The 20,619-nt window shown below is 44.0% G+C and overlaps 1 protein-coding gene across 1 annotated transcript in view; it reads left to right on the top strand.

Annotated features, from left to right (window-relative positions):
• LOC137535438 (zinc finger protein 420-like) overlaps positions 1 to 20,619 on the top strand; it is a 97,733-nt gene that overhangs the window by 6,039 nt on the left and 71,075 nt on the right. The window contains exons 2-3 of the mRNA XM_068257270.1: positions 5,837 to 6,403; positions 17,744 to 18,748. Of these exons, the coding sequence (XP_068113371.1) occupies positions 5,908 to 6,403; positions 17,744 to 18,748 (1,501 nt within the window). The 5' untranslated portion in view covers positions 5,837 to 5,907. The remainder of the gene's footprint in view (positions 1 to 5,836; positions 6,404 to 17,743; positions 18,749 to 20,619) is intronic.

The raw sequence follows: 20,619 nt of genomic DNA, 5'->3' as shown, positions 1-20,619 counted from the left end.
TCGGAGCCCCTCACGAATGAAGATACCTTCAAGGTATATTGGGAAGGTGGTAAGCTAGTGTGGGTACCAAGTTGCTTGTGGTACCCAGTGCCTTCCGGGGGCATGTGCTGAAGTCCGCACATGACATTCCCCTGGCAGGGCACTTGGGAATCCACAAGACACTTGACCGTATCCAGGGTCATTTCTACTGGCCCAGGATGCGGATCGATGTGACCAACTATTGCCGCTCATGTACTGTTTGCCAAAAGGTAAAACGGGCTGGGAACCCCCGCAAGGCTCCCTTGTGTCCACTGCCAATCATAGGTGAGCCCTTTCACAGAGTGGCAGTCGACATAATTGGACCATTGCCCACTCCCAGCAGCAGTGGCAAAAGGTACATCCTGACGGTGGTGGATTACGCCACCCGCTATCCTGAGGCCATGGCGCTTTCCTCCCTGAGGGCGGACAAGGTAGCAGACGCGCTACTTAACATTTTCTCCCGAGTCGGGTTCCCTGCGGAGATGCTCTCCGATCAGGGATCCCAGTTTATGTCCGAACTCATGGAGGCCCTGTGCAAAAAGATACACATGACGCACATTGTCTCCAGTCCCTACCACCCGCAGACCAATGGACTGTGTGAACGGTTCAACGGGACGCTGAAGCAAATGCTGACCACGTTTGTTGAGTCGCAAGGTGGGGACTGGGAACGATACCTGCCTCATCTGTTGTTTGCGTACAGGGAGGTGCCGCAGGAGTCAACCGGGTTTTCCCCGTTTGAACTCCTGTATGGGAGGAATGTCCGAGGACCCTTACAATTGATGCGGGAGACATGGGAGGGCAAGGGCGACCCCACTGATGTCTCCGTGGTCGATTACGTCCTCAAGTTCAGGGACAAAATGGAGTCCCTGTCCGCAGTAGTGACCAACAACCTGGCCCAGGCTCAGGCCAAAACAAAAAGCATGGTACGACCGCACTGCTGGAGAGCGGTCATTTGATGTGCGTGACAAGGTATATGCCCTTCTTCCCGTGAGGCAGAACAAGCTGCAAGCAGCCTGGGAGGGGCCTTTTACTGTAGTGCAAACCGATGCCTCTGACTACGGTCTCGGCGCAGTCCTCAGCCAGGTGGATGGAAAGGGGGATGAACACCCTATCCTCTACCTGAGCCGGAAGCTCCTGCCCCGAGAGGTAGCCTACTCCACAACTGAAAAGGAGTGCCTGGCGATCGTGTGGGCCCTACAGAAACTGCAGTCGTATCTGTACGGCCGCTCCTTCACGATCGTCACTGATCACAATCCCCTGAGTTGGCTAAACCGTACTGCTGGAACCAACGGCAAGCTCCTACGGTGGAGCCTGTCATTGCAGCAGTACGACTTTACGATCCAACACAAAGCAGGCAGCCGACACCAAAACGCTGATGGGCTGTCGCGGTGTCAGGGGGAACCCGACCCAACAGCGCCAATAGCTGCTACGGAAGGCGTCCTGTTGACACCTCCCTGAGCAGAGCTCGGGAAGGGGGAGGTGTGACGCCGGGCGACGCCCAGTCGTCCGAGGATTCGCGGCCGATTGTCCGATCGCAACCGTGATCGGAAAACTGACATTCTTTATTTTTAAAATAGAAGTTTTTCCTTCCTGCCTTCCCCCCCCTTTTGCCATGAGGGCTGAATGGGCCTGCGTTAGCATATGGCTAAAGCAACCTGGTTTAGCAAGAAATCCTGTTAAGGCTCCCGGAAAAGCTCTGGTGACACTAATGTGCTAATTGGGCAGAGCTGAAATACCAACAGAGTCTATTCAACAGGGGAAGCTAGCACAGCATGAGGTCTATTGACACCTACATTCCTCCCAGTCTTGACGGCACCGACTAAACTGAGTATGGAATGCATGGTGTTGATAACTTTGTCACATTTTGCAAATACCATCCACGGGAGGAATATGAAAATTACATAATTTTGTTTCCCTAATTCTGTAGAATATGGTGATACTAGACATAGCCAGGTAACCCGAGCAGGGGCTGAGATATGAATAATGGGGTCCCCGTGCGCCCCAAATATTGCAAGTTTGATGTCCTATGAACGTGTATTCTCAGCCCAATCTGAATATGAAATCGGTTTGCATGTGCGACAAAACCCCGGCGGGGTATGAAATTGGACATATTTTGTGGATGGCTGGAAGTTCCTCCCCTGAGAACTCACTGCCTGACACGCCCCTGGGCTGAGCTTGAGACTCCGCCCAGAAATGTCAGTGCTCAAAACTGATTGCATGAGGACCCCCAGCCAATTCCCCCACTTTCCATCATACCGAAAAGACTGCCACTGCTTGGGGAAATAGCAGTGGCCATCTTGCAGGCGGAGCAACGGCCATGTGGTTCGGCCGTATTGCGAACTAACTGCAACAAAGGAACTTTGTCTTTTCCCGAACGGACTTTCCACAGAATCATAAGTATTCGTTCTTTTTATCCCTTTTTCTTTTATGTACTGTGTTATCACTGTCTCTCATCGTTTAATTGTTCACGATTGTCTGTATATATTAATTATTTATATTGTAACAAATAAAGGCTTTTTAAAAGGTCTTTACCTCTCAGTAAAACCTTCTATTCAGTATACACAGACGAGACCTAAACTTCCGAAGGGACGCTACTGTTTTGATAGATAGATAGGAATTGCACAGTTTTAACCGGTTGTTTGTTTCACAGGTCTATAGCCAGTTAGCAGTTTTCTCTGGGCTGATAGAAAACAGAGATGGTGGCAAATCTACCCCTGGGTTGGAGTAAAAGTGTATTTTCGTAACCTCACAGGCTCCCTACTGCGTCGTGACGCTCAAACTCCGCCAATTCTACGCAGATTGCGTCCATAGCTCTCAATCTGTGTGCTAGAATCGGATCGGACGGTTTTGCGTGTTCACGGCCAGTGGGGCTCTTGTGACACTAGGTATGTTTTAATTTCTTAAATCCCCCATCTCAGGTTCCCTATAAGTGTCCCTCTGATCTGTGCTCTGCAACAGGATGACACAAGAGGAAGGGGGGCCATGGAGAGGAGGTATGAATTGAAGCCCCTCTCCCCACATCCCCATTGCTAACAGGTTGCTCCAGGAGCAGGAGGAGGTCCGGGGCACAGGACCATGCCTCCCAACCTGGGGCAGTCCCAGTGAGATCAGGGCATTTGGGAGGCATGCCCCTGGTATTGCAGCACCCTCCACAACCTCAGACATCCCCATTGCTAGTAGACTGCTCCAGGGGCAGGAGGGGGCCCAGGATGCATTTGATTGCTGGGACACAGGACTAGGCCTACCAACCTGGACATTAGGGAGGCATGCCCCTGGTATTGCAGTGCCCTCCTGAGGTCTCAGGTAGTTGTCACCTCTCTTCCCCTCCAGAATAGCTCAGTTAGGGGGTTTGAGATGGGATTTATGTTCTTATGTGGAGTGACTGAAGCTGGTAAAGGGAAGGGGGGTAAATATGTCACTGTATAAAGAATAAGGGTGTGTACACACATCCAGTTGTGATTGGGCAATCTTACCATTTCCATGTAGTATGAGAGATTGTAGAGAGATTGCCTACACAATCTGTTCATAGTATTCAAAATTTGTTTGTCCTCTCACTATATGGAAGTGATAAAATTAGTAAATCAAGATCGTATCCAGGCACAGAGCCAGAGTCTTCAAGATTTTGATATTGATACATAAGATCACCCCTTCAGCTTCATCATTATATTATCAATGACTGGAGTGACACAGTTTATATGACTGAGAGATGTTTGGTGGGAATGTTATACCAGGTAATGGGGGAATGTTTAGTGATATGAAGGATGTGAGCAGAATCCAGGCACATACATCTGTAAGGAGAGCTTATGTTATCAGTGACAGGCTTTATATGGCTGAGAAGTGGCTGATGGGAATGCTATACCATGTAATGGGGGAATGTTTAGGGATATGAAGGGTGTGAGCAGAATCCAGGCACATACATCTGTAAGGAGAGCTTATGTTATCAGTGACCGGCTTTATATGGCTGAGAAGTGGCTGATGGGAATGTTATACCAGGTAATGGGGAATGTTTAGTGATATGAAGGGTGTGAGCAGAATCCAGGCACATACATCTGTAAGGAGAGCTTATGTTATCAGTGACAGGCTTTATATGGCTGAGAAGTGGCTGATGGGAATGCTATACCAGGTAATGGGGGAATGTTTAGTGATATGAAGGGTGTGAGCAGAATCCATCCAAACACAGGCGATTTGCACAAAAAGCGCTTAAACTATGCATTCCAATGAGATAGTTCTGATTGGGGCGTTCCGTTTGCTTGCCGCTGACTAAAGTGATGCATGAACCATTTTCAGTGCGTTTTGCCCTGAATGGAAGGTATTGGAAAAATACAAAATGCTCACAAAATCGCTTTGTGCATCGATTGCGTTTGCGTTTTTAAGAATAAATACATTGGATTTATTATTTTCTGGATCAAAGATTTCATTTCCTGACTTGTGTCAGGGAGTGAATTAAAAAAAACACCCTGGAAAAGCGCTTAGAAAAGTGCTTTTAACAAAAATTCATCGCTCACCCAAGTGCCGGGAAATGCAAAAAAAATTGCCTCAAAAAATGTCCAAAGCTATCGGAACGCAATGTGAACAAGGCCTTATTACTGAGAAGGATCCACAGTATCTGTATGGGGGATTAGGTTAGATAATTGCCCCTCAGGGATGGAGACATAGAGAAGATTATAATCTGTGAGTAGTGCGGAGTGGAGCTATGACTGGCTGATCTTGTTTGCCATGGAATACTGAGCCCATAAGATCCTCGTGGAGCAGCTGCCACCTCCAGCTGGTGCCTCACACGTATGCACACTCTCTGTATTACCTTATCTCTGGATTTCTATTACTTCTTATGCTATAAATCATGCAGCTAAATACACATGTTATAACCTGTGTTTATTTGCTGCAATCAGAGGTGGTTTTATATTCTGCAGTGGTGTACGTGAATTTCAGACACAGGAACATTGCCAATAGTAGAATATTGTAAATTAACAGATATGCTACTATTGAAAGTGTTAATTTTTGTTAGTAAAAGAAGTATAGCTAAACCGAACCCTACTCTCACAAAGAACCCTCCACTACCTATGCCTACCTAACTCCCCCCCCCCCCCCCCCCCCCCAGTGTTGCCTAACTCTAAGACCTCCCCTCGGTGGTTCTTAACCATAGCCCCCCTGTTGGTGCCCAACCCTAGCCCCCTTCCCCTTCCAAGTGCTACCTAACCCTGACAACCGATTTGTCTGATTCACCCATAGTGGGAGAGGTTAAAGTCTGCACAAAGATGATGGTAACAAGACAGGTAACAAGGGGCGTGGCTGGTAGGACAGGCAGAGAAGATGGAGGCTGCAGCTGGAGAGGGGTTGGGTGGCCTCTGCTGCTTTGGTCCTGGTATGGGAACTGTCCCAGCTGGGAGGTTTGTTGCTACGGCTCTTGGGTTTGGGGTTAGTAGGTGATGGGCAGGTGGGCTCAGGTATGGTCAGGATATGGAGCTGCAGTCCCCTCTGCCTAGTTCATCAGGTGCCAGAGCCATAAGTAATGATAATTTATAGCTAATTAGCTGCAGGCCTCTGCTCCTATCTCCCTCTGTCTCCAGCTGTTCTCTCTTCACATCCTCATCCATCTACCGCTGCCGGCACTGCTGTAACCTCCCAGGAATGTGTGCATGGAGAGGAGGAGAGAAGCACCAGTGATGAGTAAGGCACACTGAGAGAGAGGACTGTGGTGCTGAATGTGCAGGAGACCACAGCTTATGGGAGGTTATCACCCCCTAGCAACTGATGTTCTTTTCTGTGCTCTGTTTATTACTGCTAATATCTTACAGCTATAATCTGTTATCCTTTTCAGAACTGAGATCTGAGCTCAAAGAACAAGAGACGTATGTGAGGAGTGATCAGCAGTCTATAGAGGAGGGTGACATGATGATGACAATTAAAGAGGAAGAAGATACATATGTGAGGAGTGACCAACAGTCTTTGAAGGAGGGTGACATGATGCAGACATATAAAGAGGAAGAAGAAGAGACATATGTGAGGAGTGATCAGCAGTCTATGGAGGAGGCTGGCATGATGAGGACAATTAAAGAGGAAGAAGAGGAGATGTATGTGAGGAGTGATCAGCAGTCTATGGAGGAGGGTGACACGATGGGGACAATTAAAGAGGAAGAAGAAGAAACATATGTGAGGAGTGATCAGCAGCCTATGGAGGAAGGTGACATGATGAGGACAATTAAAGAGGAAGAAGAAGAGACGTATGTGAGGAGTGATCAGCAGCCTATGGAGGAGGCTGTCATGATGAGGACAATCAAAGAGGAAGAAGAAGAGACGTATGTGAGGAGTGATAAGCAGTCTATGGAGGAGGGAGACATGATGGGGACAGCTGTAGAGGAGGACTCTCGTACAGAGGGAAAAACAGGTGAATATTCAACATTAAATATGTTTTCAGTTATTTTAACTCTCTCTGCTTACAAATTGGTCAGATTCAGGGTTGACCTATGTACTCATTTTAGATTTTTGTCACCTAAAACTATTATTCTGGAATAATAGAAATCTAGTATTTGGTGGCGGCTTAGTAACAAATAACAGTGCAGACACACATATAGCTGTTCTGTTCTATGGAGAGGGAGAGATGATGGATGAGGGAGAAGCATCCTGCTACATCTTGCAATAGAAATACAATGCTGATCATGTGAGGAACACTGTTCAGTCACATTACACACTTCACACCTCTATTACTTCTCACATTCCCTGTGTACATAGCGTGTTTATACCTCATTACAGGCACACTGTGCAGTCACATTACACACATCACACCCCTATTACTCCTCACATTCCCTGTGTACATAGTGTGTTTATACCTCATTACAGGCACACTGTGCAGTCACATTACACACATCACACCCCTATTACTTCTCACATTCCCTGTGTACATAGTGTGTTTATACCTCATTACAGGCACATTGTGCAGTCACATTACACATCACACCCCTATTACTTCTCACATTCCCTGTGTACATAGTGTGTTTATACCTCATTACAGGCACATTGTGCAGTCACATTACACATCACACCCCTATTACTTCTCACATTCCCTGTGTACATAGTGTGTTTATACCTCATTACAGGCACACTGTGCAGTCACATTACACATCACACCCCTATTACGTCTCACATTCCCTGTGTACATAGTGTGTTTATACCTCATTACAGGCACACTGCAGTCTCATTACACATCACACCCCTATTACTCCTCACATTCCCTGTGTACATAGTGTGTTTATACATCATTACAGGCACACTGTGCAGTCACATTACACATCACACCCCTATTACTTCTCACATTCCCTGTGTACATAGTGTGTTTATACCTCATTACAGGTACACTGTGTAGTCACATTACACACATCACACCCCTATTACTTCTCACATTCCCTGTGTACATAGTGTGTTTATACCTCATTACAGGCACACTGTGCAGTCACATTACACACATCACACCCCTATTACTTCTCACATTCCCTGTGTACATAGTGTGTTTATACCTCATTACAGGCACACAGTGCAGTCACATTACACATCACACCCCTATTCTCACATTCCCTGTGTACATAGTGTGTTTATACCTCATTACAGGAACACTGTGCCGTCACATTACACACATCACACCCCTATTACTTCTCACATTCCCTGTGTACATAGTGTGTTTATACCTCACTAGCTGATTGCCCGGCGTTGCCTGGGTATGGATTTGGCTGGTGTCGGCTCCGCATACTTTTTCTAACCCTAACACACAATTACTCAGTGACCAAGTTTGTGAGCTTTGCGGTCTTTAGTATCAATAATCAATAATCTGCATTGAAATGAAACAAATCTGATTGGCTGTTTGTGACTCCACCCCATTTCTGAATTTGAACCCCAGTCACCCAATAACCAACTGTACCAGGTTTGAGGCCTGTGCCATTAACAGTCCAAGAATGGTAGCAATTAAATATTCCCCTTGAAAAGCAACAGGTGAAGTTTGATTCACTTTTGTAGGCTCCACCCACTTTTCTGAATATTAATCCCAGTCACCCAATGACCAACTGTGCAAAGTTTAAAAACCCTGCCATTAACAGTGTAAGAATGGCTGCAGTTTACATTTTTCCCAGTAAAATTTGTATTTGTCTCCACCCACTGATGACCTGGCGTTGCCCGGGTATGTATTTGACTGGTGTTGGCTCCGCCCACTTTCTAACCCTAACACAAAAACACTCAATGACCAAGTTTGTGAGCCTTGGGGTCCTTGGCATCAGTAATTTGTATATTCCCATAGAAATTAAACAAATCAGATAGGCTGTTTGTGGCTCCGCCCCTCTCCAGCATTTGAACCCCAGTCACCCAATGACCAACTGTAGCAGGTTTGAGGCATCTGCTATTAACAGTGTAAAAATGGCAGCAATTTAAATATTCCACTTAAAAAATCAACAGGTGAATTTTGATTGGCTATTATAGGCTCCACCCACTTCCCTGAATATTAATCTCAGTCACTCAGTGACCATCTGGGCAAAGTTTTGGAACCCTGAAATAAACAGTGTAAGAAAGGCTGCAGTTTACACTTTCCCAGTGAATTTTTTGGCTCCGCCCACTTTTTGTAACCTGGACACAAAGTCACTACTCAATGCCCAAGTTTGTGAGTTTTGGGGTCCTTGGCATCAATAATTTGTATTTTCCCATGAAATGAAACAAATCTGATTCACTGTTTGTGGCTCTGTCCCCTTTTCTGAATTTGAACCCCAGTGACCCAATGACCAACTGTACCAGGTTTGAGGCTTGTGACATTAACAGTGCAAGAATGGCAGCAATTTTAATATTCTCCTTGAAAAGTGACATATGATTTTTGATTGGCATTTTAGGCTCCACCCACTTGTCTGAATCTTAATCCCAGTCACCCAGTAACCAGCTATGCTAAGTTTGAGAACCCTGCCATTAACAGTGAGGAAGGGCTGCAGTATACAATTTCCCAGAAAAATCTGTTTTTAACTCCACCCACTTTTTGTAACCTTGACACACAGTCACTACTCAATGACCAAGTTTGTGAGCTTTTGGGTTCCTGGCCTAAAAATTGTGCTAATGGAAGCAGTTTATCCAGCAAAGAAATCTGGCTGTTTTTGCCTCCGCCCCCTTACTGAATTTGAACCCCAAACACTTAACGACCGACTGTAGCAGGTTTGAGGCCTCTGCTATTAACAGTGTGAGAATGGCTGCAGTTTCAATATTCCCCTTGAAAATCAAAAGGTGAATTTTGATTGGCTCTTGTAGGCTCCACCTACTTTTCCAAATATTAATCCTAGTCACCCAGTGACCAACTGTGTAAAGTTTGAGAACCCTGCCATTAACAGTGTAAGAAAAGCTGCAGTTTACATTTCCCCATGTAAAAAGTTAGTTATTTTTGACTCCGCCCACTATTTCTAATCTTGACATACAGTCACTTAATGATCAAGTTTATGAGCTTTGGGCATCAATAAGTTGCATTTCACCATTGAAATTAAACAAATCTGATTGGCTGTTTTTGGCCCGCTCCCTTCAGAATTTAAACCCCAGTCTCCCAGTGACTAACTGTAGCAGATGTTAGGCCTCTGCCATTAAGAGTGCATGAATGGCAGCAATGTAAATATTCCCCTTGGAAATCAAAAGGTGAATTTGGATTGGCTGCTGTAGGCTCCACCCACTTTTCTGAATATTAGTCCCAGTCACCCAGGGGCAACTGTGTCACATTTGAGAACCCTGCCAATAACAGAATGGCTGAAATCAATCTAACAAATCTGATTGGCTGTTTGTGGCTCCACCCCTTTAGTGAATTTGGACCCCAGTCACCCAATGACTGACTGTATCAGGTTTGAGGCCTCTGCCACTAACAGTGTAAGAATGGTAGCAATGTGAATATTCCCCTTGAAAATCAATAGGTACATTTTGATTGGCTGTTGTAGGCTCCACCACATTTCTGAATATTCATTCCAGTCACCCAGTGGCCAATTGTGTCAAGTTTGGGAACCCTGCAATGTAAAAAATGAAGTTGCTGGCACCGCCCACTTTTTCTAACCTTGACATACAGTCACTCAATTATCAAGTTTATCAGCTTTGGGGTCCTTGGTATCAATACTTTGTATATTCCCATTGAAAAATAAACAAATCTGGCTGTTTGTGGCTCCGCCCCCTTCCTGAATTTGGACCCTAGTCACCCAGTGACCAACTGTACCAGGTTTGAGGCATCTGCTATTACCAGTATAAGAGAATGGTAGCAGATGAAATATTCCCTTTAAAAATCAAAAGGTGATTTTTTATTGGCTGTTGTAGGCTCCACCCACCTTCCAAAATCTTAATCTGTCACCCAATGACCAACTGTGCAAAGTTTGAGAACCCTGCCATTAACGGTGTAAGAATGGCTGCAGTTTATATTTTCCCAGTAAAAGTTGTTTTGGCTCTGCCCACTTTTTTGTAACCTTGACACACAGTCACTCAATGACCATGTTTGTGAGCTGTCAGGTTCCTGACATCAAATTTGTGTGAATGGAAGCAGTTTATCCACCAAGGAAATGTGATTGGCTGTAAGTGGCCCCGCCCCTTTAGTGAATTTGGATCCCAGTCACCCAATGACCAACTGTAGCAAGTTTGAAGCCTCTGCCATTAAAATCAATAGGTGAATTTTAATTGGCTGTTGTAGGCCCCACCCACTTTCCTGAATATTAATCCCAGTCACCCAGTGACCAAGTGTGCCAAGTTTGAAAAACCCTGCGAATGTAAGAATGGCTGCAGTTGAGATTTTCCCATTTAAAATGAATGGCTGAAATTTGATTGGCTGAAATTTGATTGGCTGAAATTTTATTTTCGTTCAAATCGATCAAGCCGTTTTTGCACACACACACACGCACGCACGCACGCACCACACACACACACACACACACACTCGGCACACACACACACACACACACACAGTGCAGTCACATTACACATCACACACATACTACTCCTCACATTCCCTGTGTACATAGTGTGTTTATACCCCATTACAGGCACACTGAGCAGTCACATTACACACATCACGCCCCTATTACTTCTCACATTCCCTGTGTACATAGTGTGTTTATACCTCATTACAGGAACACTGTGCAGTCACATTACACACATCACACCCCTATTACTTCTCACATTCCCTGTGTACATAGTGTGTTTATACCTCATTACAGGAACACTGTGCAGTCACATTACACACATCACACCCCTATTACTCCTCACATTTCCTGTGTACATAGTGTGTTTATACCTCATTACAGGCACACTGTGCAGTCACATTACACACATCACACCCCTATTACTCCTCACATTCCCTGTGTACATAGTGTGTTTATACCTCATTATAGGCACACTGTGCAGTCACATTACACATCACACCCCTATTACTTCTCACATTCCCTGTGTACATAGTGTGTTTATACCTCATTACAGGCACACTGTGCAGCCACATTACACACATCACACCCCTATTACTTCTCACATTCCCTGTGTACATAGTGTGTTTATACCTCATTACAGGCACACTGTGCAGTCACATTACACACATCTCACCCCTATTACGTCTCACATTCCCTGTGTACATAGTGTGTTTATACCTCATTATAGGCACACTGTGCAGTCACATTACACATCACACCCCTATTACTTCTCACATTCCCTGTGTACATAGTGTGTTTATACCTCATTACAGGCACATTGTGCAGTCACATTACACATCACACCCCTATTACTTCTCACCTTCCCTGTGTACATAGTGTGTTTATACCTCATTACAGGCACACTGTGCAGTCACATTACACACATCACACCCCTATTAGTTCTCACATTCCCTGTGTACATAGTGTGTTTATACCTCATTACAGGCACACTGTGCAGTCACATTACACACATCACACCCCTATTACTTCTCACATTCCCTGTGTACATAGTGTGTTTATACCTCATTACAGGCACATTGTGCAGTCACATTACACATCACACCCCTATTACTTCTCACATTCCCTGTGTACATAGTGTTTATACCTCATTACAGGCACACTGTGTAGTCACATTACACATCACACCCCTATTACTTCTCACATTCCCTGTGTACATAGTGTGTTTATACCTCATTACAGGCACATTGTGCAGTCACATTACACACATCACACCCCTATTACTTCTCACATTCCCTGTGTATATAGTGTGTTTATACCTCATTACAGGCATACTGTGCAGTCACATTACACATCACACCCCTATTACTTCTCACATTCCCTGTGCACATAGTGTGTTTATACCTCATTACAGGCACATTGTGCAGTCATATTACACATCACACCCCTATTACTTCTCACATTCCCTGTGTACATAGTGTGTTTATACCTCATTACAGACACACTGTGCAGTCACATTACACATCACACCTCTATTACTTCTCACATCCCCTGTGCACATAGTGTGTTTATACCTCATTACAGGCACACTGTGCAGTCACATTACACATCACACCATTATTACTCCTCACATTTTCTGTGTACATAGTGTGTTTATACCTCATTACAGGCACACTGTGCAGTCACATTACACACATCACACCCCTATTACTTCTCACATTCCCTGTGTACATAGTGTGTTTATACCACATTGCAGGCACACTGTGCAGTCACATTACACATCACACCCCTATTACTTCTCACATTCCCTGTGTACATAGTGTGTTTATACCACACTAGCTGGTCGCCCGGCGTTGCCCAGGTATGTAATTGGCTAGTGTTAGCTCTGTCCACTTTTTCTAATCCTAACACACAATTACCTAGTTTGTGAGCTTTGCGGTCTTTGGCATCAATAATTGGCTGTGGCTCCACTACTTTGAAAATCAATAGGTGAATTTTGATTAGCTTTTGTAGGCTCCACCTACTTTTCTGAATATTAATCCCAGTCACCCACTGTGCAAAGTTTAAGAACCCTGCCATTGACAGACAGTGTAAGAATGGCTGCAGTTTACATTCTGGCAGTTAAATTTTTATTTTTCTCCACCCACTGATGTCCTGATGTTTCCCGGGTATGTATTTGGCTGCTGTTGGCTGTGGCCACTTTTTCTAACCCTAACACACAATTGTCAACAGTCAATGACCAAGTTTGTGAGATTTGTGGTCTTTGGCATGAATAATTTTCATTTAAATGAAACACATCTGATTCGCTGTTTGTAGCCCCACCCCTTTTCTAAATATTTAACCCCAGTCACCCAATGATCAACTGTACCAGGTTTGAGGCTTGTGCCATTGACAGTGCAAAAATGGCAGCAATTAAATATTTGCCTTGAAAATCAATAGGTGAATTGTGATTGGTTTTTGTAGGCTCCACCCACTTTTCTGAATATTAATCCCAGTCACCCAGTGACCAACTGTGCAAAGTTTTAGAACCTCACAAATAATAGTGTAAGAATGGCTGCAGTTTACATTTTCCCAGTGAAATTTGTTTTTGTCTCCGCCCACTGAAGACTCAGCATTGCCCAGGTATGTATTTGGCTGGTGCTAGCTCCGCCCATTTTTTCTAACCCAAACACAAAATTACTTAATGACCAAGTTTGTGAGCTTTGAGGTCTTTGGCATCAATTATTTGCATTGAAATAAAATAAATCTGATTGGCTGTGGCTCCACCCCTTTTCTGAATTTGAACCCCAATCACCCAATGGCCAACTGTACCAGGTACAGGTGATTAACAGTGCAAGAGGCTTGTGCCATTAACAGTGCAAGAATGGCATCAATTAAATATTCCCCTTAAAGATTAATAGGTGGATTTTGATTGGCTTTTGTAGGCTCCACCCACTTTTCTGAATATTAATCTCAGTCACCCAGTGACCAACTGTGCAAAGTTTGAGAACCCTACCATTAGTAGTGTAAGAATTGCTGCAGTTTACATTTTTTTCAGTGAAATTTGTATTTGTTTCCGCCTACTGATGACCCAGCATTGCCCGATTATGTATTTGGCTGGTGTTGGCTGCGCCCACTTTTCCTAACCCTAACACACAATTACTCAATTACTCAATGACCAAGTTTGTGAGCTTTGCGGTCTTTGGCATCAATAACCTGCATTAAAATGAAACAAATCAGATTGGCTGTTTGGGGCTCCACCCCCTTATATAAATTTAACCCCCAGTCACGCAATGATCAACTGTACCAGGTTTGAGGCTTGTGCCATTAACAGCGAAAGAATGGCAGCAATGAAATATTCCCCTGAAAAATCAATAGGTAATTTTTGATTGTTTTTTGTAGGCTCCGTCCACTTTTCTGAATATTAACCCCAGTCACCCAGTAACCAACTGTGCAAAGTTTGAGAACCCTACCATTAACAGTGTAAGAATGGCTGGCTGTGCCCACTTTCCTAACCCTAACACACAATTAATCAATTACTCAATTACCAAGTTTGTGAGCTTTGCGGTGTTTGGCAACAATAATTTGCATTGGAATGAAACAAATCTGATTGGCTATTTGTGGCTCCACCCCCTTTCTGAAATTGAACCCCAGTCACCCAATGATCAATTATACCAGGTTTGAGGCTTGTGCCATTAACAGTGCAAGAATGGCAGAAATGTAAATATTCCCCTTGAAAATCATTAGGTGAATTTTGATTGGCTTTTATAGGCTCCAACCACTTTTCTGAATCATAACCCTAATCACCCAACGACCAACTGTGCAAAGTTTGAGAACCCTACCATTAACAGTGTAAGAAAAACAAAAGTTTGCTTTCTTAAAACAGATAGAATTTGCGATAATTCAGGTTGGAGTGAACTTGAGATGTCTCCCAGCCAGGGCATCACTGCTGAAAATATGCTAATTAACCATTGTTACCCTTAGAACTAAACACACCTCCAGAACCACTGGAATGCAATGATGTGTCAGCTTGTTAAATTGTACAGAGCCATAATAATCCAACACGCATACAGACTGTTTAGGATTGTTTGTTCCTTATCAGTGCATGGCATAGATTAATTTTGCTCTATGCAGTAGGGCTTGTAACACCGAGAGGGACATGCTACCCAGCAAGCTCATGGTGACCCAGAACTCATTGGAGTGTGTAAGGGACTACAATGGTCCTAAAAGTCCCCTTACTAAGATGTTAAGAAAAACAAACGTTTGCTTTCTTAAAACAGAAAGAATTTGCGATAATTCAGGTTGGAGTGAGCTTGAGATGTCTCCCAGTGCATCACTGCTGGATATATGCAAATTAACCATTCTACCCTTAGCAGTTAAACACACTTCCAGTGTAACAGTGTATGGCTGCAGTTTACATTTTCCAGTGAAATTTGTATTTGTCTCTTTTTGGTTATGGGAATAAAAAGTATCCTATACTTTATTCCAGGTAATGTACTATGTGTGTGCCAAATTTCATTCAAATCCGTTCAGCCGTTTTTGCGTGATCGAGTAACAAACATCCAAACATCCAAACATCCGAACTTTCCCATTTATTATATTAGTAGGATTACAGGCACACTGTGCAGTCACATTACACATCACACCCCTATTACTTCTCACATTTCCTGTGTACATAGTGTGTTTATACCACATTACAGGCACACTGTGCAGTCACATTACTCACATCACACTCCTATTACCTCTCACATTCCCTGTGTACATAGTGTGTTTATACCTCGTTACAGGCTCACTGTGCAGTCACATTACACACATCACACCCATATTACTTCTCACATTCCCTGTGTACATAGTGTGTTTATACCTCATTACAGGCACACTGTGCAGTCACATTACACATCACACCCCTATTACTTCTCACATTCCCTGTGTACATAGTGTGTTTATACCTCATTACAGGCACACTGTGCAGCCACATTACTCACATCACACCCCTATTACTTCTCATATTCCCTGTGTACATAGTGTGTTTATACCACATTACAGGCACACTGTGCAGTCACATTACACACATCACACCTCTATTACTTCTCACATCCCCTGTGTACATAGTGTGTTTATACCTCATTACAGGCACACTGTGCAGTCACATTACACATCACACCCCTATTACTTCTCACATTCCCTGTGTACATAGTGTGTTTATACCTCATTACAGGCACACTGTGCTGTCACATTACACATCACACCCCTATTACTTCTCACATTCCCTGTGTACATAGTGTGTTTATACCTCATTACAGGCACACTGTGTAGTCACATTACACATCACACCTCTATTACTTCTCACATTCCCTGTGTACATAATGTGTTTATACCTCATTACAGGCACACTGTGCAGCCACATTACACATCACACCCCTATTACTTCTCACATTTCCTGTGTACATAGTGTGTTTATACCACATTACAGGCACACTGTGCAGTCACATTACACACATCACACTCCTATTACCTCTCACATTCCCTGTGTACATAGTGTGTTTATACCACATTACAGGCACACTGTGCAGTCACATTACACACATCACACCCATATTACTTCTCACATTCCCTGTGTACATAGTGTGTTTATACCTCATTACAGGCACACTGTGCAGTCACATTACACATCACACCCCTATTACTTCTCACATTCCCTGTGTACATAGTGTGTTTATACCTCATTACAGGCACACTGTGCAGCCACATTACTCACATCACACCCCTATTACTTCTCATATTCCCTGCGTACATTGTGTGTTTATACCACATTACAGGCACACTGTGCAGTCACATTACACACATCACACCTCTATTACTTCTCACATCCCCTGTGTACATAGTGTGTTTATACCTCATTACAGGCACACTGTGCAGTCACATTACACATCACACCCCTATTACTTCTCACATTCCCTGTGTACATAGTGTGTTTATACCTCATTACAGGCACACTGTGCTGTCACATTACACATCACACCCCTATTACTTCTCACATTCCCTGTGTACATAGTGTGTTTATACCTCAATACAGATACACTGTGCAGTCACATTACACACATCACACCCCTATTACTCCTCACATTCCCTGTGTACATAGTGTGTTTTACCAGCCTATAATAAGCTTATATTGGTTACTGTACACAGTAGGGGTGACTTAGTGTTTCTGGCCTGTAATAAGCTGATAATGGTTACTGTACATTACTTTACACAGACTGGTCACAGTAGGGGTGACTTATGTATAGGAGTATATATGTGTGCATTTATATCCAGCTACACAAGTATTAACGGTTTGGGATCTCCATGACATAAATGGACAATTCCTCTACCTCACAGCTCCTATAATATAGTGTTGTTTAACGTCATAATATCTTTATTTGCATGACTGGGGACAAGTGGGAGATAGAGGTACATTACAAGGGGCATATGAGTGACATGAGGATACAGTAGTAATAGGAATATGTAAGTGACACCACATTGCTCTACAAACATAACACAGATTTCTTGCTATAAGTACATATAGGTCTCTTGTCACAGGAGTAACACATTGCTTCCACTGTCTCATCAAGTTTTACAATTTACTGTTTTTCCATGTATGGCCAATGCTTTATGTGTAGGGAGGTTCACTGAGATGCAAATAACTCTGAGATTGTGCAAAATTATGCAGCTGTTGCACCTGGTCCCTTTCTAATCTGCATAAACTTTCCAACAACTTGGAATTATCAGCAGCTCACTGACCCTCCCTAATGATAATTGTTCCTCCCCTCAGAATTCTCTAACAGGAAGTGATGATGTTTCTCTATTTGCAGCGCAGACTCCTGGCATCAGGAACCTCTCAGAGACTCGTCTCTCTGTATCCACAGACTGTACAATGGATGATGATGTCACTGGACAAGAGTCTCCTGCAGATATCCTGGTTATGCCAAATATTCCCCTAGACTCCCCTCACCTTTCTAAACCCGATGCTCATACCCAGCTGAGCTCTTCCCCTCCTGAAGGGATTCATTCATGTTCCACATGTGGGAAATGGTTTGTATTTAAACATCACCTTGTCAGACATGAGAGATCTCACACTGGTGAGAAGCCATATAAATGTGCTGAGTGTGGGAAATGCCTTAGGCACAAATCAAGCCTTGTCATACATGAGAGATCTCACACTGGTGAGAAGCCATATTCATGTGCTGAGTGTGGGAAATGTTTTGCAAGTAAAGGATATCTTGCCAGTCATGAGCGATATCACACTGGTGAGAAGCCCTATTCATGTGCTGAATGTGGGAAATGTTTTGGGTATAAATCAAATCTTGTCGCACATGAGAAAAATCACACTGGTGAGAAGCCCTATTCTTGTGCTGAGTGTGAGAAATGTTTTACACATAAATCGCATCTCGTCGATCATCAGAGAACTCACACTGGTGAGAAACCATTCTCTTGTGCTGAGTGTGGGAAACGTTTTGCACATAAATCACATTGTGTCAGTCATGAGCGAACTCACACTGGGGAGATGCTTTTTTCGTGTGCTGAGTGTGGGAAATGTTTTCCACGGAATTACCAGCTTGTCAATCATGAGAGAACTCACACTGGTGAGGTGCCCTATTCATGTTCTGAGTGTGGGAAATGTTTTGCACTTAAATCATATATTATTGATCATCAGAGAACTCACACTGGTGAGAAGCCATTCTCATGTGCTGAGTGTGGGAAATGTTTTACACATAAATCACATCTTGTCAGACATGGGAGATGTCACACTGGTGAGAAGCCCTATTCATGTGCTGAGTGTGGGAAATGTTTTAGTGATAAAAGACACCTTGTCAGACATGAGAGATCTCACTCTGGAGAATAGTAAGGGCTCGTTTCCACTATCGCGAATCCGCATGCGTCCAAAGCATGCGGATTCGCACATGGTATACAAGTGAATGGGCCTGTTTCCACTGTTGCGTTGGTGATGTGCGTTTTTTTGAGCGGTGAAAAAACGCACAAAAGAGCCAACGAATTCGCCTGAGAGTGGAATGCATGCGAATCGCATGCAATGTATTTAATAGGGAAATCGCATGCGTTTTGCCGCGAATTCGCATGCGAATTCGCATAGGTACCGATGTAAATTCACACAGGCAGTGACATGGTTAAAATCGCCTGGCTCCTTGCCATGCGAAATCGTATGCGAAATCGCGGCTAAATCCGCATGTGGAAACGCAGCCGCATGCGATTTCTTCTGCGGTGGAATCCAGGCGATTCCGCACCGCAACAGTGGAAACGAGCCCTAAGGGTCAGTGTAACATAGCTTCACCTTAAGTGAACCAGAACTGGCCACAGCACACTGCTCTCCATCTCCCCAACATAGCCAGAAGTAGAGAGGATGGAGAGAGGAGTCCAGCAGCCAATAACAGGCTTGTTCAGTTCCGCTTATCCCTCTCTCATCGCTGGTGAGGAGCTCTATTACTGCACTGAGTGTGGGAAATGTTTGGGCCATAAGTGTTCTTTTCCAATGTTTCTTTTATTTCTTGCTAGATGCACATGGCAGCATATTTACACAGAATCCTGAGGACTCTTTCATGCTGCTCAGTACATTGGATTGTAAAGCAGTAAAGTCCCTGAACTGAGGAGACATGATGAGATACACCTGAGTACATGTAGTACATAAAATGTATGGGAATTTTGACATGTCAGCTGGAGCCAGGAAGCATTATTATGAAGAATGTGCGGTGTGTAAAAAATGTGCAGCAGGCTGTCAGTTGTCTTTTCCTCACAGCAAAATGTGAATAAATATTTGCTTGTAAAAGTAGAAAAGTTATAAAATAATGCATAACTGGAAACTAGGCCTAAACTGGACACACACAGGACTGATATTCAGAGAGATTGGATCACTGTGACTGTGACGGGATCTTCCAGGGATCTCCTAATTTAGGGATAATGTTATAGAACTATTTAGTTACGCCCTCACAGAGGAAGATTGGCAACTGTTTTACATGATAATACTATAAATATGATAGTAGCAAAAGAAAAGGTATTAGAAGTCAGATGTATTCCCAGGTCGTATTATACTCCAGGAAAAATAATGCAGATACACCCCAATGCCTCAGTGCTGCACCCCAAATGTAAATTAGGAGATGATTGGATACAGGTGTTTGGGCTGGAGGTGAGATACAGGAATTCTGGGGTGGAGAGGGGGACAGGTTATTGTTATATGTGTTACAGTCACTGCTATAGACACCCCAATGCCTCAGTGCTGCACCCCACATGTAAATTAGGAGATGATTGGAAGCAGGTGTTTGGGCTGGAGATGAGATGCAGGAATTCTGGGGTGGAGAGGGGGACAGGTTATTGTTATATGTGTTACAATCACTGCTATAGACACCCCAATGCCTCAGTGCTGCACCTCACATGTAAATTAGAATGAGATGATTGGATACAGGTGTTTGGGCTGGAGGTGAGATGCAGGAATTCTGGGGTGGAGAGGGGGGGGGGGGCAGGATATTGTTATGTGTGTTACAGTCACTGCTATAGACACCCAAATGTCTCAGTGCTGCACCCCACATGTAAATTAGGAGATGATTGGAAGCAGGTGTTTGGGCTGGAGATGAGATGCAGGAATTCTGGGGTGGAGAGGGGGACAGGTTATTGTTATGTGTTACAATCACTGCTATAGACAGCCCAATGCCTCAGTGCTGCACCTCACATGTAAATTAGA

The sequence above is a fragment of the Hyperolius riggenbachi genome, chromosome 10 (assembly GCF_040937935.1).
Source record: "Hyperolius riggenbachi isolate aHypRig1 chromosome 10, aHypRig1.pri, whole genome shotgun sequence".
Taxonomy (NCBI): domain Eukaryota; kingdom Metazoa; phylum Chordata; class Amphibia; order Anura; family Hyperoliidae; genus Hyperolius; species Hyperolius riggenbachi.
Note: the sequence above shows the minus strand (reverse complement) of the source record. Positions and strands in the feature narration are given on the sequence as shown.